At 45.3% G+C, this 15353-nt stretch overlaps 1 protein-coding gene across 5 annotated transcripts in view; it reads left to right on the top strand.

Annotated features, from left to right (window-relative positions):
- The window catches only part of TTLL4 (tubulin tyrosine ligase like 4), a 43204-nt gene extending 32459 nt beyond the window's left edge, over positions 1 to 10745 (top strand). For all 5 annotated transcript variants that reach the window (XM_069075127.1, XM_069075130.1, XM_069075129.1 and 2 more), the window contains 12 exons: positions 585 to 776; positions 884 to 966; positions 1238 to 1366; positions 1802 to 1924; positions 2448 to 2546; positions 3033 to 3167; positions 3840 to 3977; positions 4273 to 4375; positions 5031 to 5241; positions 5328 to 5398; positions 5542 to 5624; positions 6248 to 10745. In XM_069075127.1, the coding sequence (XP_068931228.1) occupies positions 585 to 776; positions 884 to 966; positions 1238 to 1366; positions 1802 to 1924; positions 2448 to 2546; positions 3033 to 3167; positions 3840 to 3977; positions 4273 to 4375; positions 5031 to 5241; positions 5328 to 5398; positions 5542 to 5624; positions 6248 to 6413 (1533 nt within the window). In that variant the 3' untranslated portion in view covers positions 6414 to 10745. The remainder of the gene's footprint in view (positions 1 to 584; positions 777 to 883; positions 967 to 1237; positions 1367 to 1801; positions 1925 to 2447; positions 2547 to 3032; positions 3168 to 3839; positions 3978 to 4272; positions 4376 to 5030; positions 5242 to 5327; positions 5399 to 5541; positions 5625 to 6247) is intronic.
- Positions 10746 to 15353: the final 4608 nt, after the last annotated feature.

Below are 15353 nucleotides of genomic sequence, written 5' to 3'. Positions count from 1 at the left end.
GTTTCTAATCCAGCCCAGTCAAAAAGTATCCGAGACTCACTCAGTTATTTATTTAGCAACAACTGTGTCCCAGACACTACTGATTGCTAGTTATAGAAAGACAGGAAAAATAAGGACAGAAAAGAAACCAGCTGGTTTAGTCCTGGCCTTTCTAGATGCTGGTCTAGGTATATCATTCCAGTCTTAATCGCCATACAAGTTCTTCCATTCATTCCACTAAGCCAGTCATTTTTGCAAAGCATAGGGGCTTGTGGTCCCTTGTTGGAACAAATAGACTTGGTTTCTTGTGACCAGGCCTACTAGGGGCTAAATACATCTTCTTCTCTTGTCTCAGACTTCGGGTAAAAGCCACAAAGGTCCAGATGTCATAGAGAGATGTTAATGGGTCCAGTTGGTCTTTTCCTTTCATGTACAAAATCTCTGTCCAAACTGCCCTTGTCTAAGTGGTTCCCGAAGTTGCTGAGCTGGCCTAGGCAGTTGGACTGGATGGCCTCCCCTTTCTGGCTGCCTTCTTCCTTTATTTGCTGCCTTTTCTAAGCTCCTCATTTCTCATTTTTCTTCCTTTCTTCCTCTCCTCCTTGTAGCTGAACCACTTCCCAGGCTCATTCCAGATTGGACGGAAGGACAGGCTATGGCGTAACCTGTCGCGTATGCAGAGCCGCTTTGGTAAGAAGGAGTTCAGCTTCTTCCCCCAGTCATTCATCCTCCCGCAGGATGCCAAACTTCTTCGAAAGGCCTGGGAGAGTAGCAGCCGTCAGAAGTGGATTGTGAAGCCGGTAAGGGGTCTACAGGAGGTGGTGAGCCAGACCTGGGAGGGAGCAGGAAGAACAGAGAAGGGAAGGGTCCCTGAGCTGACCCAGTTTCCTCTCTTCTTGCTCTCTAGCCAGCATCAGCCCGAGGCATCGGCATTCAGGTCATCCACAAATGGAGCCAGCTACCTAAGCGAAGACCCCTTCTGGTGCAGAGGTGAGCTGGCCTCTTTCCTCTCTGCCTTGGGGATTCCCCCCTCCATCTCCCAGTCTTTCCAGCCACCCCCAGATGCTTCCACATTTCTTCCTTCCCCTGTCTCCTTTTCAGAGGTGGCTTTCTTAGGACCAAGCAACCTTTTGTTTTTGCTTTGAGGAGCTGTTAAACTTAGCCCTCACACTGACCCTTCCTCCCTCTCTCCCATCTCTTTGGTCTATTCTTGTCTCTTATGCTGCTACTGCTGTTGGCTCCTTTCTTTTCTCCTGTGAAGATATCTGCATAAACCCTACCTCATCAGTGGGAGCAAGTTCGACCTTCGGATCTACGTCTATGTCACCTCATATGATCCCCTTCGGATCTACCTCTTCACGGATGGACTTGTCCGTTTTGCTAGCTGCAAGTAAGTGGTGGATATCAGCCCATGGTATATGGATCTGTTTAGCAGGGACTAAAGCAGAGCAGATAGATGAAAAAAATTGTTTTCCTTTACCTTTTTTGGGGGGTGGAGGGGTGGGCAGGAAACATGGACAGAGGTGATTGGAAGGGGTGGGGGGGACTCTTCTCCGCAGGAATGCATGGAGGAGGACTAAGATAAGAAAGAGGAGAAAGAGTTCAGCTTGAGCATGCTGGGGTCCTGCTCCCCACTTTCCCAGTCTCTGCTATGACTGAGAGTGCCACTTCGCTGTTACTCAGGGCTGGGGGGAGCACTGGAGAGCCTGAATTCTGATCTGGCAGGGCAGGGAGAGCAGCAAGAATGGATTCATTTGTGTCACTTACCCCCTCTGGAGCCAGGAGAGCTTTGACCTCATTTTTTCTCTGTCCTGCTGACTCCTAGATACTCCTCTTCCATGAAGAGCCTTGGCAACAAGTTCATTCATCTGACCAATTACAGCATCAATAAGAAGAACACCGAGTACCAGGCCAACACCGATGAGAACGCTTGCCAGGGCCATAAGTGGTACTGTCTGAGGGCCTGGGGTTAGAGAAGGTTGGCCTTCCAGAATAGAGGGACTGGTGGTCAGCAGCCTAGAGCAGACCCTGGTCAGGAAATGTAGGGCAGGATTCTTAATGTGGAGTCCCTGGAATTTGAAGAAATACTTCAGTAACTATTTCAATAGAATCAATTTCTTTTTGTAAGCCCATGTATTTTATTTTATACATTTTGAAGCATTACCCTAAGAAAAGAGTCCTTTCTCTTCACCAGACTGCCGAAGAAGTCCATTATACACAAACAAGGTTATGAACCCTGGCTTAGGGACTGAATCTTTAGAAAACATCTGATATCCAGGGCTGGTCTGTTTACATCCATATTCACCTTCTTCCCCCTGAAATGTCAGGGGGTCTAGGAAAAGAGAGGATAGAGAAGATAGCTTTAGAAAGAGGCTCTTGTTCTCAAATCCTTCCTTGCCACCACTGAGAGGTCCTTGCCCAGAAACATGATGCTGAATGGACACGTCTTTTCTGTTACTTTTTTTTTTCAGGGCACTGAAGGCCCTGTGGAACTATCTGAGCCAAAAAGGAATCAACAGTGATGCCATCTGGGAAAAGATTAAGGATGTTGTCGTCAAAACCATCATTGCGTGAGTCATAGGAGACTCTAGCTTTTGGTGAATTAACCTCTGCAGTGCGGTGCTTAGGGCCTCCTTGAGCCTTCCCAAATGAACCTACTTGGAAGTTTTGGGGGATGAAGGATTAAGAGTTAATGGGGGGGGGCGGGAGGGCACGGCTAGGTGGCGCAGTGAATAGAGCACTGGCCCTGGAGTCAGGAGGACCTGAGTTCAAATGTGGCCTGATAACACTTAACACAAAACTAGCCATGTGACCTTGAGCATGTCACTCAACCCCAGTTGCCCTATCTTCCCCCTCCAAAAAGCAAAAAATAAAAAAGCTAATGTTGTATGAGTTGGGTTTTGTTTCCCTATTCTTCCCCCAAATTCTCTGGCTCGATGTTGCTAGGAATCTTTTATGGCTTGGTGCTTCTCCTCCTAGGACTAGTTCATTTTGCAAGGTAGTTCTGCCTGGGCATTGGGAGGAAGCCCATGCTGTACCATCCTCCCCATCACCAGGTCAGAGCCGTATGTGACCAGTTTGCTCAAAATGTATGTGCGCCGACCCTACAGCTGCCATGAGCTCTTTGGTTTTGACATCATGCTGGATGAAAATCTGAAGCCCTGGGTCCTTGAAGTCAACATCTCTCCAAGGTGAGTGGTATCCTCTAGGGATTCACCCAAGTTCCCCCAGTCTGCAGCCTCATTTGCTTTCTCTCCTGAATTTTGACCCCATTCCAATCCTTATTTTGCTGACTTTGGCAGAGCCCTTTCCTACTTTAGACCTCAGTTTTCCCTCTGTGTTAAATGGATAGAATGCTTCCTGGTCATCCTTTCCCCCCATAATCTAATGGGGCTTGAAGATGTGGGAAGAAATGGTTCTCTTAGCCCAGGTCACCCTCAGGAGCAGAGTTCCTAAGAAAGTGTTGCCACTTCTTACTCCTGGGATAATGGATTTGCAGTGGAACTGTTGGACTGGGCAGTGTGCTAGAAAGAGCCCTGGGTTGGATTCTGGAGACCTCTCTGGATTCTGAGCTTTAACAGTGAATGACCCTGGGATAGCAGTAAAAGAACTAACCTTTTTGATTCTCTTTCCTTTGATTCTCTTAAAGAAATAGTTTCATCACCTCCCCCACGGGGTGGTGGTTAGAAAAGCACTGTATAAATGTAAGTTGTTATTACAGGGATCTCAAGCCCCCTGACTTCTGCAAGAGCAGGCAAGGGGAACGAGCAGAATCGGGGCCAAATTGTAATTCTGGTCAAGAAAAATTCTGGGCATAAACAAGGTGTCACTTTCATCATGTTGTATCTGCTTCCCTTCTGCAGCCTTCATTCCAACTCACCACTAGACATTAGCATCAAAGGCCAGATGATCCGAGACCTTCTGAACCTGGCAGGCTTTGTTCTCCCCCATGCAGAAGATGTGAACTCCAGCTGCGGCAGCTCGAGCAGCTCCACCATCAGGTCAGTCCTCTCACCAGGCAGCCAGTGCCCTGCCCTATCGTAGCCCCTGGAGATCCGACGGCCACAGAGCTCACCCAGGCTGCTCAGGAGCCTCTAGCTAAATTTCTGCTGGATGCAGGCAGGCCTGGCAAGATTTGCTCACTTTGCTGTTGGGGGCTGTGGAGAGGTGGCCTTTAGATAGCTGCCTGATTGGAGGCATGTTGTGGCTCCTCTAGCACAGATCCCTCCTTGCTCTCTCCTCGTTCTCAGTACTGCTGACCCTGCCTGACCCCTCCTTCTCTCTGCTCTCACTTAGTCTTAGCAGCTCCACAAAGGAGAAAAGTAGGCTGGCTCCAGAGTACTTCACAGCAGAGAAGATGAAGAAAGCCTATTACCTGACACAGAAACTGCCTGATCAGGTGGGACGCCAAGCCTGCCCCTTACCCTCCCAGAATCGTCCTCCTGCACGGTCACACTGCGCTTGTTTTCACATGGATCCCTTTTCACTTGGTGTCTAACAGGGTTGGACTTAGGGGGCAGCAGCAGCTAGGGGTCTAAGGAAAGACAGACCAGCTGGTGGGATGGGCAGAGGACTAGGCCAATAGCCCAGAACTCTGGGGTTCTCTCCTTGACTCCATCCATTTTGCTGTCTGACCTTGGACAAGTCACTTAGCCTCTCTGTGTGGGCCTTCCCCCCCTCCCAAGACTGGAGAGTATTGTCTGATATACCCCATAGCAGTGGGAGGAAGGAGAGTGGCCAGATTAGGGTGGCCTCCTAGCATCCCCATTCTCTCCTGCCCTTTCCTGAGCCGGCTAAGCATGATGAAGTGGCTGCCTGCTCCAGAGGAGAGGACATAGGAACCTTCCCTCTAATGCCTGGCCCCCAAGCCTCACGTTAACCAAATTGGTGCTGCCTTCCCCCACAGAGAGATCAGGCTGAGCATGCTCTGTCCCCCTCCTGTGCCTGGCTCTGTTCTCTGTCCCCCTCCTGTGCCTGGCTCTGTTCCTCTCCTCTATCCCTCTTTTCCCACTGCACTTGCTGACATTCTGTCTCTCTTACACTGGGGATGTCAGGATTTCTATGCGTCGGTGCTGGACATCCTGACGCCAGATGACGTTCGGGTCCTCGTGGAGATGGAGGATGAGTTCTCACGCCGGGGCCAGTTTGAACGGGTCTTTCCCTCTCGAGTCTCTGCCCGCTATCTCCGTTTCTTTGAGCAGCCGCGTTATTTTAATATCCTGACCACGCAGTGGGAACAGAAGTATCACAGCAACAAGCTTAAAGGTGTGTGTTCTGCCTTCTTCCCTGGGGGGCAGGCAGGAGTGTTTGCAGAGTGGCCCACATTGTTCTCCCTTTCCCCTTTGTCCCAGGGGTGGATCTGCTCCGGAGTTGGTGCTATAAAGGCTTTCATACTGGAACCATCTCTGACTCTGCTCCCATGGTGAGTGAAGCTGTGCTCTTCTAGAGTGCAGTGTAGACGCAGGGGTGGGTGGGAGTGGCCATACCCCCATTACCGGTGTGTCTGGAATGTCCCTGCCAGCTCCAAGTTTGGAGACCTCACTATTTTTTTTTGTTTGTTTCTAGTGGTCGCTGCCGAGATCACATATCGTCATGAAGGGTGACATCCTCCTCAATGCCTTCTGTAAAACAGACCTGAACAAGCTGGGGTAAAGGCTGCTGAAGGGCAGAATCTGGGAAGAACTTGGGGAAGAGGGGATGGGAGTTGGTTCAGTTTTAAGAGATCAGACATCTGGGAATGGTGATAGAAGTAAACCAGTGGCCAGGCTTGACAAAATTGGGGTCAGGGAGGAACTCAAAGTGGAGGAAGCTCTTCTTAGTAATGAAAATCTTCCCCTCTCTGGCCCCTCCTGGGACAAAGCCAAGCAATTGGAAGTGGCTGATGGTGAGAGGTGCTACCACCCTCTCCTTCCTGTGATTCAACAGCCTTCCCAGCACACCCCAGAGTTGTGATGGACCTTCTTGTCAGGGTGTGTGCCTCACTCTCCTGGTGCATGTGCACCTGACTGTCCTTTCATGTTTTTGGGGAGCAATAAACAGGTAGCTCCTTTCCAGAAGAAAGATTGGAAACTGACTCCAGCACTAGGAGACTTTAGAAGACTTTGCTAAATTGTTACTTAGTTACTTAGTAAGTTAGTTACTTAGTAACTAAATCAGTTACTTAGTCACAGCCATGTGGGTCCTTGAAGGAAACAGAGCCGTCTTATGAAAGGAGAAGCCACCATCCTCATGAAGTCTCATACTTGTCTTCTCCCTTTTCTCTTTCTCCCAGGAAAACCCCCCATTCTACAAAGGACAATGAGGATACCACCCAAGACTCTAGCCCCTGCCCTCCAGTGTTACCTATGCTCAAGTATTCAGGGCAAGCTCAGAGACTCCCTGTTTCCCCCACACCCGTTAAAGCAAACAACAACCTTGTTGCCTCTGTGAACCCTTGATCAGCTTCCTTCCATTAACCCCACTCCCTCCCCAGGAGCATCAGCGATAGCTACCTCATGGGAACCGGCCTGCCGGCCAGCCTGGAACCCCAACCCTGTCCACCCTGCCCCTGGTCAGAGTATTTTTGGAAAAGGTTGAATTCCAGAGAGGGGGTTTCTATGGGGCTTAGAGGGATGATGGGGTTGGGGAAAGGGTTAGGAGGGGGCTATGTCCCACTCTTATGCCTGCTTTCCCAGCCCCTGCCATCCCAGTTGAGAAGCAAACAGTGGCCATTGCAGCCTTATAAAGCAGGGTTTGATTTCTACCCTCAGAGCCATGTGTGATTTGTTTTCTGATCTAACAACTGAACTCTCTTCCCTCATTCATGCTTTGGGCCAGAAACCTCCTTGTTTTTCTCCATCCTGCCCCCAGACAGAGGTTTGAGGATCCAAATCAACTTTTATCCAGTCGAGCACGTCAAGGCACAAGGATGGGACCTTTGGGGCTTGGAAGGGAGAATGACACCAAGAACTCAGCTTTCTTGGTTTTTGCCATCTATCTTCTCATTTTTCTCCCTTTCTTTGTATCTTGCGGGTCTCCTGCTCCCAGCACATACATGTATAACATAGCCCTCGTCATGCCTTGCTTTGAGAGAACCACTTTTCCTCTTTGTTAGACAAGAGCTGGCTTATGAGCATCAGGTTAGACATTTCTTATGCCTTTAGTGAGGTAGAATCTCCAATAAATCCCAGCTCTTCCTTTCTAAGACTTGAACATAGAGCTAAGTGAGGCTGACACTGTAGTCCTTTCCCCTTTCTATTCCTTTTCTGAGGAATATACCCAAGTAGTCCTTCTGTCTCCTGCTTTGTGGGAAGGTTTCTCGGTACCTACTACTATGGAAGCAATTGGGTTTCTTACCCCATGCTCTGACCTTCTTAATTCTCTTCTCCAGGCCAAAGTGGAAAACATAATAGGTTCAAATGTCACGTGCCAGAAACCTCTCAGGTGTTCCACTCTGCAGGACTGAGCTGGGAGGGATGGCCCACTGCAGATGAGCATAGTGTCTAGATCTTCATGCACATGACCATGGCGGCTCTCACCTTCTCAGACTCTTCCATCCAGTCTGCACCTGGACTCCCATTCCACCTCTCCTCTGCCCATTGTCATATTCTGATAATCTGATCTTAAAACTGCTTCCTCCTCGGAACTGATGCCAACACCCATCACCTTCTGACTCATCTGCTACTGTAAAAGTCAAGAGATTTCCATGGGGTTAAATAACTGGATGAGGGGCCCTCAGATGGGAACTATTTTCCAGTTTTGACCATAGGTCTTGGATTCAAGATCTAGTGTTGGAGTCCAAAGAGCTTCCCTTCCCTCACTAGAGCCACAGAATTTCTGGGTTGGAAGGGACTTTGCAGCCATGTAGTCCAACCTGTACCTGAAAAAGAGAACCCCACTTGCCTTTACTTTATGAACTCAATTGAGGGGAAAGCCAATACTTCCCCAGATAACCCACTCCCACTTTTGGATAGCTCTAGTTGTTAGGAGCTATTTCCTTAACATCAAGTATTAATCTGCCTCTGAAATGAATACCCGTATCTTCTAGTTTCAGCCCTCTGCAACCAAGAGCAAACCTAAACCTTTTCCCATATATATGACAGACTTTGATATGCCTGATGACAGCTGTCATGTCTACTCTAAGCCTTTTTTGGAAAAAAAGTATTTTATTGAAACCTTTTTTTAAAAATGGTATATCTTTTCCTAATACTGTGCCCCACCTATAGAACCCAGTTTTGTAACGTAGAATTACAGAACAAACCTACCCCCTTGACCAGGCCAGACGATGTATTATATACCCCATCCATAGCTGTCCTCTGCCACCTCTAGACCAAGAGGAGAAAGGTAGGACTCCTCGTCAGCCCTCCGGAGCCAAGATCATTGATCAGTAGTGTTTAAATTGCTGTGGCTGTGGCTGTTGTGTATAGTTTTTTCTGGGTTCTGTGTAATGGTAATTAACAACCAACAGCTTGCAGATCACATGCTTTGTCTCTTTTGAACCTCAAAACAACTTTATGAGGTAAGTATCACTGGAGTTATTTCCATTTTACAGATGAGGGAACTGAGGCTCAGAAATTAAGTAACTTGGCCAGGTCACAATTTGTAAACATCAGAGGGGGGATTTAAACCCAGGCTTTCCTAGCTATAAACATCCCGTTGCTTATTTTGCTCTGTTTATTCATCCAAATCATTCTATTTATTGGCAGTATTTCTGAATTTTTCATATCTGTTGCCTACTGTTAAAGGATATTCCATTACATTTCTATAGCAAGAGTTCAGATAATCAATGGACAGACACATTGTTTTCAGTTTCTTGCTAACTGAAAATATTCATAACATTCTGTTATGAATATTTTGCTATATATGGAGCCTTTCTGTCATGGATGCCCTTGAGATATTTGCCCAAGGGTGAGATCTAAGTGTAAATCTCAGTTCCTTCAGCCATTCCTGTTAAAAGATGGTCTGATGCTTCCCATCTCCTCATTGGACTTTTTCTGGATGAATCCAGATTTTTGGTGCCTTTACTAAATGTGGCATTCAGAACTAGAAGTGGTCTAACCTAAGACAGAATACAGTGGAATTATCACCTTCCTCATGTGGGACGCTATGTTTCTCCTAATTCAACGTTAGCAACCAGGTATGATGGATAAGTGTTAGGCCTGGAGTCAGGAAGATCCGAGTTTAGATCCAGCCTCAGCTGTGTGACTGGACAAATCACTTAATCCCTGTTTGCCTCAGTTTCCTCAGCTGTAAAATGAGCCAGAGAAAGAAATGGCAAACCCCTCCAGTATCTTTGCCAAGAAAACCTCAGGTGGAGTCATGAAGAGTGAAACATGACTGAAATGACTCAACAATTCAGCATTGCTTCTCTGCCTTCTCTAATGGTCTGTTAACTTACACGGAGCTTTTGTTTTAGCCTTTTGAGATCTTATAAGTCCTTACTCACACAATGTGTGTGTTATCCTTCCTAGTTTTGTGTTATACAAAAATTTAATAACCATACCATTCATATCTTTATTCAAGGAATTAGTAAGAATGCATAGAAATGTGTGGAAATTTAGGCTCAGAAAGTAAATTATTTGCCCAGGGTCACATAGCTAGTAAAAAGTGGAGGAGATGTCCTGTTGCCTCTAGGTTAAAATACTCCTTAACCTGATGTCTAAGGCTTGCCCCAGAAGTAAGTCTACCTCCAGCCTGCCTTTCTGGTCAGACATTTCATGCTATTCCCTTTCACATAAATGCTAATGTTGCAGCTAAGCTGTACCATGAGTCTTGACCTGCCATCTTCCAGCCCACCCTACATTTGTGGAGAATGTACTCTCAGAGCTCAGTTTAGGTGCCATCTCTTCAATGAAATCACTCCTGGTAGCCTCACCTCTTTGGGATCCTCTTCCTCTTGATAATTTCCTAGAGCACTTTGGCATACTTCTTGTGTATTAACAAGCTATTATTCGAAATTTTGTATTATACTTACTTGAATATATGTCATCCCACACCCCTCAAAATGCTATAGATTCTTTGAGGGCATTCACTTGCACATAGTGAATATTTGACATGTCTGTTAAGTCATCCAGTAGACCTCAAAAGAAGAGTCTAGTGATTTGGCCGCTCCCTGTTAGGGGGTACTGAGGGAGCTTGGGATGGATATCCAGGCTCAGATGGAGAGAACCTCCCTCCATTGTCAGAACTGACAACTGCTCTTTCACTTTGGGTCTTTCTTGTGAGACTCTTAATACATTATGAAAGATGAAAAATGGGTTGTTTCTTGGTTGTTTTCATCACTGCTGCTGACTGAAGTCCAGGGCAGATTGGGAGGAGCATTTGATAATGGATGTAGAGTTTTTACAAACCTTCAAGGGCTATAAAGTGCCATTATGTTGTCCTCTTGATAACTGCTGTCTCTGCTCAAACAAATCTTCCCAAGTTCTCTGAATTCCTCACATTCCTTACTGAGCAATAATATTCCATTACATCCCCATACCACCACTTCAGCCACTTTGTTTCCAGTAGTTTAATATCACAAAAGGGTTGCTCTGAATATTTTGATACATATGGGGTCTTTCTCTATGTCCTTGCCCTTTTTTGGGTTCATGCCCACTAGCGAGAGTGTTGAGTCAAAGGGTCTGAACAATTTTTTTTTCTCATAATTCCAGACTTTTTCCAGAAGAGTTGAACCAATTTACAGCTTCTCCAAAAGTGCATTAATGTACTTGTTATACTCAGCCCCTCCCCCTGACATTGACTGATCCTTGTCTTTGCCAGATTTTCTTTTTTAAAAACAGTTATTGATATCTTTGTGTATGTGTGGTTTTTTTTTGCCTCTCCATTTCCTAGTGATTCCTTCCTGCTTCCAGAGAGCTATTCTTTATAACAATAAGAAAAAAGCATTTTAGCAAAACCAAAATGTTAAAAAAAAATTGACATTCTATGCAGTGTTGCACATTCATGATCTGCCTCTGTGAAGAGAAGCCAATTTGTGGGAGTTTCTAACTGAGCTAACATTGCCAATCCCCTTCAACAACAGCAACCAACCTACTGATCCAAGAATTTCTTGCTAGATTACATAACACTTGTTCTCTCTCATTTTCACGCACAACATACTAACCCAGGTCACTGGCTTCGAGGTTAAGTGTAGCTTTGAAGACCATTTTTTAAAAAAGGTAGTGAGAAATCTGAGCACAAATCAACAAAATAGCAGGACCGAGTATTTGTGACATTATTTCCTCTGAGGAAAATGAAGCAAAACAAGACAGTTTTGCCTAGGTGAAGTTGTTGAAGTCATTGCTCATGAGGGGAAAAGAAGGCACCGAAGGAGGGAGAACCAACCACACATTCTTTGCTTCAGCAATGGTGAAAGATTGATAATACCACAGACTTCAAAGATAAGAACCCTGCCCTCAAGTATCTCACAGCATGGTAGAGAGAGAAGACATCAACACACATAGTTATAAATCAGGTATTTGGTGATTTTCAGAAAACATTTTGGTGTACTTGGTACATCCTGGGAAGCTATTGGGCAACGGATTTCCTCTGCCCTCCCCACTCCAATAGCTTAGCCCTCTAAATGAACCAGTAGGGTTTACTCTCCAGGGAGAGGCCTCTTTTGGCAGGGCTATCGTCCTCTGCTCCTATTAAGTCAAGTTTAAACAAATGAGGTTCCCCTTTTCTAATGCTGAGAAAGGAGATAGGTTGAATGTTTAGCCCTTGGGTTCTCCAAAGGCTATACCTAATAATAAAAGTTCTCATACTTGCTACCTGTTGCCTGATGTTCCCCCCAAAGAATCTGGACTCCCATGTCAGGTACCAACCTCCAAAAGATAAATATTCTTTTCTGACTTATGGACTTTATGGCTCCACTATGGAGTTTACTTCAGGGACATCTCAAAAATATAGGACATTAGGAATACCTTGTGTTTGTTTTCCCACAGCTTCCACATGAGTATCCCATGTAACTATCAGTATTGGAAATGGGACAGCCTTTATGTCACCTACAGAAAGTTCAGGAGATAAAAAGGACCCAGAGAAGCCCATAAGGCGATATAGAAAACACAAACCCCCCAAAATAGTTCATAATCTTCCTTTGAAAGGGAACTAAACTTGGGAGTTGCCATTATGTCCAAACCTTCCCTAGATCTCCCAAATCATCAGTTCCAGGGGGAAGAGACTCCCACAGAATTGGTGCTAAGTATCTCTCTGGCCTGGGAATGCCTCTCCCTGGCCTCCATCTTCATTTCCCCATGCTGGTTCTAAGGAAATCAACCTCACATCTAAGAACTCTGCATTCCCCTTGAGTGCACATCACTAAGTCAGTCAGTCAATGACATTAAATGCTGCCTATGTGACAAGCACTATGCTAAATGTTAGGGATAGGGAGAAAGGCAAAAACCAGTCCCAGCCCTCAAGGAGCTCACATCTCAATGGGATAGAACACATGAATAACCAAGGACATCCTACATGTATAGAATGAATGGTAGATAGTCCAAAAGGGGGAGGCAATCCTTTAGGAATTGGGCTTAGAAGCGAAGCTAAGCCATTAAGGTGAAGAGGGAAAGCACACACACACTAGATGTGTACAGAGGAAATGGAAGGTAAAACATGTGGCAAGGCGCTAGCTCACCAGTATCTCTGTTGGCTGTGTCCTTGTATCACATGGCAATAAAATCTGGTCCTTTGGTCCTTGGCTTCTCTGAGTAGAATATTTCTGTTTGGTGACCCAGTCTCTCAGAAGATATTCTGTAGGTTCTCACCCTTAAGTCTGGTTGACCACAGGTAGTCTTTGGCCAAGTTTCTGTGGCCCCCACGTGGGAAGATGCCATAGAGCTAGGTCGAGCTTAATTTTCTCAAGTTAGACCAATTAGAAATAGATTCAACTTGGGGTGGCTAGGTAGCACAGTGAATATAGCACCACCGACCCTGGAGTCAGGAGGAGCTGAGTTCAAATTCAGCCTCAGACATGTGACAAACTTGCTAGCTGTGTGACCTTGGGCAAGTCACTTAACCCCAATTGCCCTGCCTTCCCCCCTTCAAAAAGAAAAAAAATCCTTTTCTCAGTTCCTAGAGTCTGACCTCAGTCCCATCAAGATCCCCCCCCCCCGACCCCTCCTCCCATCATCCCAAATAGACCACCCCTAGATCCCTCCCACAGTCTTTCTGTATATAAGATTCATCTTGCTTCCATGAAGGTGCTCAGATTCTACTTAGTCTGACAAAGGCATACGGTTTAATCTGGCCCTCTCATGTTGGTGATACAAATGCTCAGGCTCCTTAAGAGTCCATCCGATATGGCAAATCTTCAATAAACTTTGTTTAACTTTGGTTGAGAGAAGCCTTGAGTCTAATTCATTGGACAGGACCTGGAGTGTTGGTATTTTGGAATCTCGAGCACCCCAAACCTCAATACCGCCACCTTTCCCTTTCCAATTTTCTGTTTTCCTTTGAGTGTGTGTGTGTGTCCTCGTCCTCCCCTTTATAGGATCATTTGTGATTTTCTCCAATTTATACTGTACTTATTTTGTTTTTACATAGTTGTTTGCCTTTTGTCTCCTCTATTAAACTATCAGAATCTTGAGAGCATGAACTATTTTTTGTTTGTTTTGTTTTGGCCTTTCTTCGTAGTCCCCAGCACTTAGAACAGTGCTTGGCATGTAGGAAATGCTTGGGGACTTGAGTTGCTAACTTAATTTTTCAAGAGACAGAGGAATTGAAATGTGGAAATGAGAAGATGTAATCAAGGGGTGTAGTGAACCCTGGAATGCTGAACAGAGGGATTCAAGTTGAGAAATTAGAATCTGGATGAATTATAAAAGGACTTTTGTAAGTCTCTTAATAGGTGCTTGTGCCTGACCCTGTTCACAAGGGGTTAGAGGCCAAGTCACCCTGTCTGAAATGATATTAAATAAATTTTTTTTTCTAAATTCACTCATGGCCAGGTGGAATTTTTGGTAAGGCGATTGTTTCTAACACTTCCTTCCCTTTGCCCTCCATTGGGAAAATAAGAAAACAAAATCCTTGTTACAGTCATGTATAGTTAAGTAAAGTAAATGTTTGCATTGGCTATGTCCAAAAAAGTCTCAATCTGTGCTCAGAATCCATCACCTACTTACTAGGAAGTGGGCACCTTGGTTCATCGTGAGTCCTCAGCAATTGTGATTGGTCATTGTGTTGATTAGAATTCCCAAGCTTAGTTTTTTGTTTTACTCAGCCAACACCCACTATTTCATCCTGCAACCTAGGCTTCCCACTGGCAACACAAGAAAAACAAAATCCATTATAAACATGTATAGGTAATCAAGATTTTGTTGTTTTTTTGGAGGGGGGAAAGGAAAGCAATCGGGGTTAAGTGACTTGCCCAAGGTCACAGAGCTAGTAAGTGTGTCAAGTGTCTGAGGTCGGGTTTGAACTCAGGTGCTCCTGACTCTAGGGCAGGTGCCCTATTCATTACACCACCCTTGTATAGGCAATCAAAACAAATTTCCACATTGGCCATGGCATAAAATGATGTTTGTCTCATTCTGAGTCTTTCACATCTCTATCAGGAAGTAGGCAACATATTTCATCATTAGTCCTCTGTAATTATTCTTGGTCATTATGCTGATAAGAGTTCAATACAACAGTATTCCATCACATCCATGTACCAAACTCATTCATCCTTTCCTCAATTTATGGATATCCCCTCAGATTCCCATTCTTTGCCACCTAAAAAAGAGCTATAATTATTTCTGTACATCCTTAGAATTTGTTCTGTTTAGGACTAATTCTTCCCTTAATATACCCTCCTAATTCCCTCTCCCTCTTTTTCTACTTTCCCCTTTATTTCCTTGTTGAGTGAAATGTACTTCTGTTCCCCTCCCCCCCTTCTTTCTTGTTTTTGACCAATTCAGAAGAGTGAGATTCAAATGTCAGCTGTCCTCTCCACTCCTCATTTGTATAGATGTCTACTTGTATACCCTAATTATGTGAAATAATTTCCCTTAATCTTCCTTTCCCTTCCCTTGACTTACCCCTGTATTCTTCCTCTCTGTAATGGGAATATAAATTTAAAGATCTTCCCTGCCCCTAGGCTAAAGTGCACCTGGAGCCTGGGGTGAGAGGCTTGTTTTTCAGTAGATACTTCTTGATTGGCCAGTGAGTCAATAAGGTTGTTACATTCTCTGAGCCAGGAGAAAGCTATATAAGCCCTGATGTGAGGCTTTGTTTTGGGGGCTCACTTTGAGAAGTGTTCTGTGATTTGATTTGTATTCTGGGAAGCCGTTGTCCAGAGCACCCCCCCCCCTCCCGCTGGCTTTGAAAAACCCAGATGTGGAAACCCAGATGTTGTAATGGTTGGACAGTTTGGAAATCTGTCTACTTGATCTGTTTCTGTCTTGATAATTCTGCCTGTATACTCTGAAGTTCGGGGT

This window comes from Petaurus breviceps, unplaced genomic scaffold (genome assembly GCF_028583685.1).
Source record: "Petaurus breviceps papuanus isolate PSGF00001 unplaced genomic scaffold, PetGlider_PUasm1.0 90903, whole genome shotgun sequence".
Lineage (NCBI taxonomy): Eukaryota > Metazoa > Chordata > Mammalia > Diprotodontia > Petauridae > Petaurus > Petaurus breviceps.
This window is presented reverse-complemented; position numbering and strand designations above follow the sequence as displayed.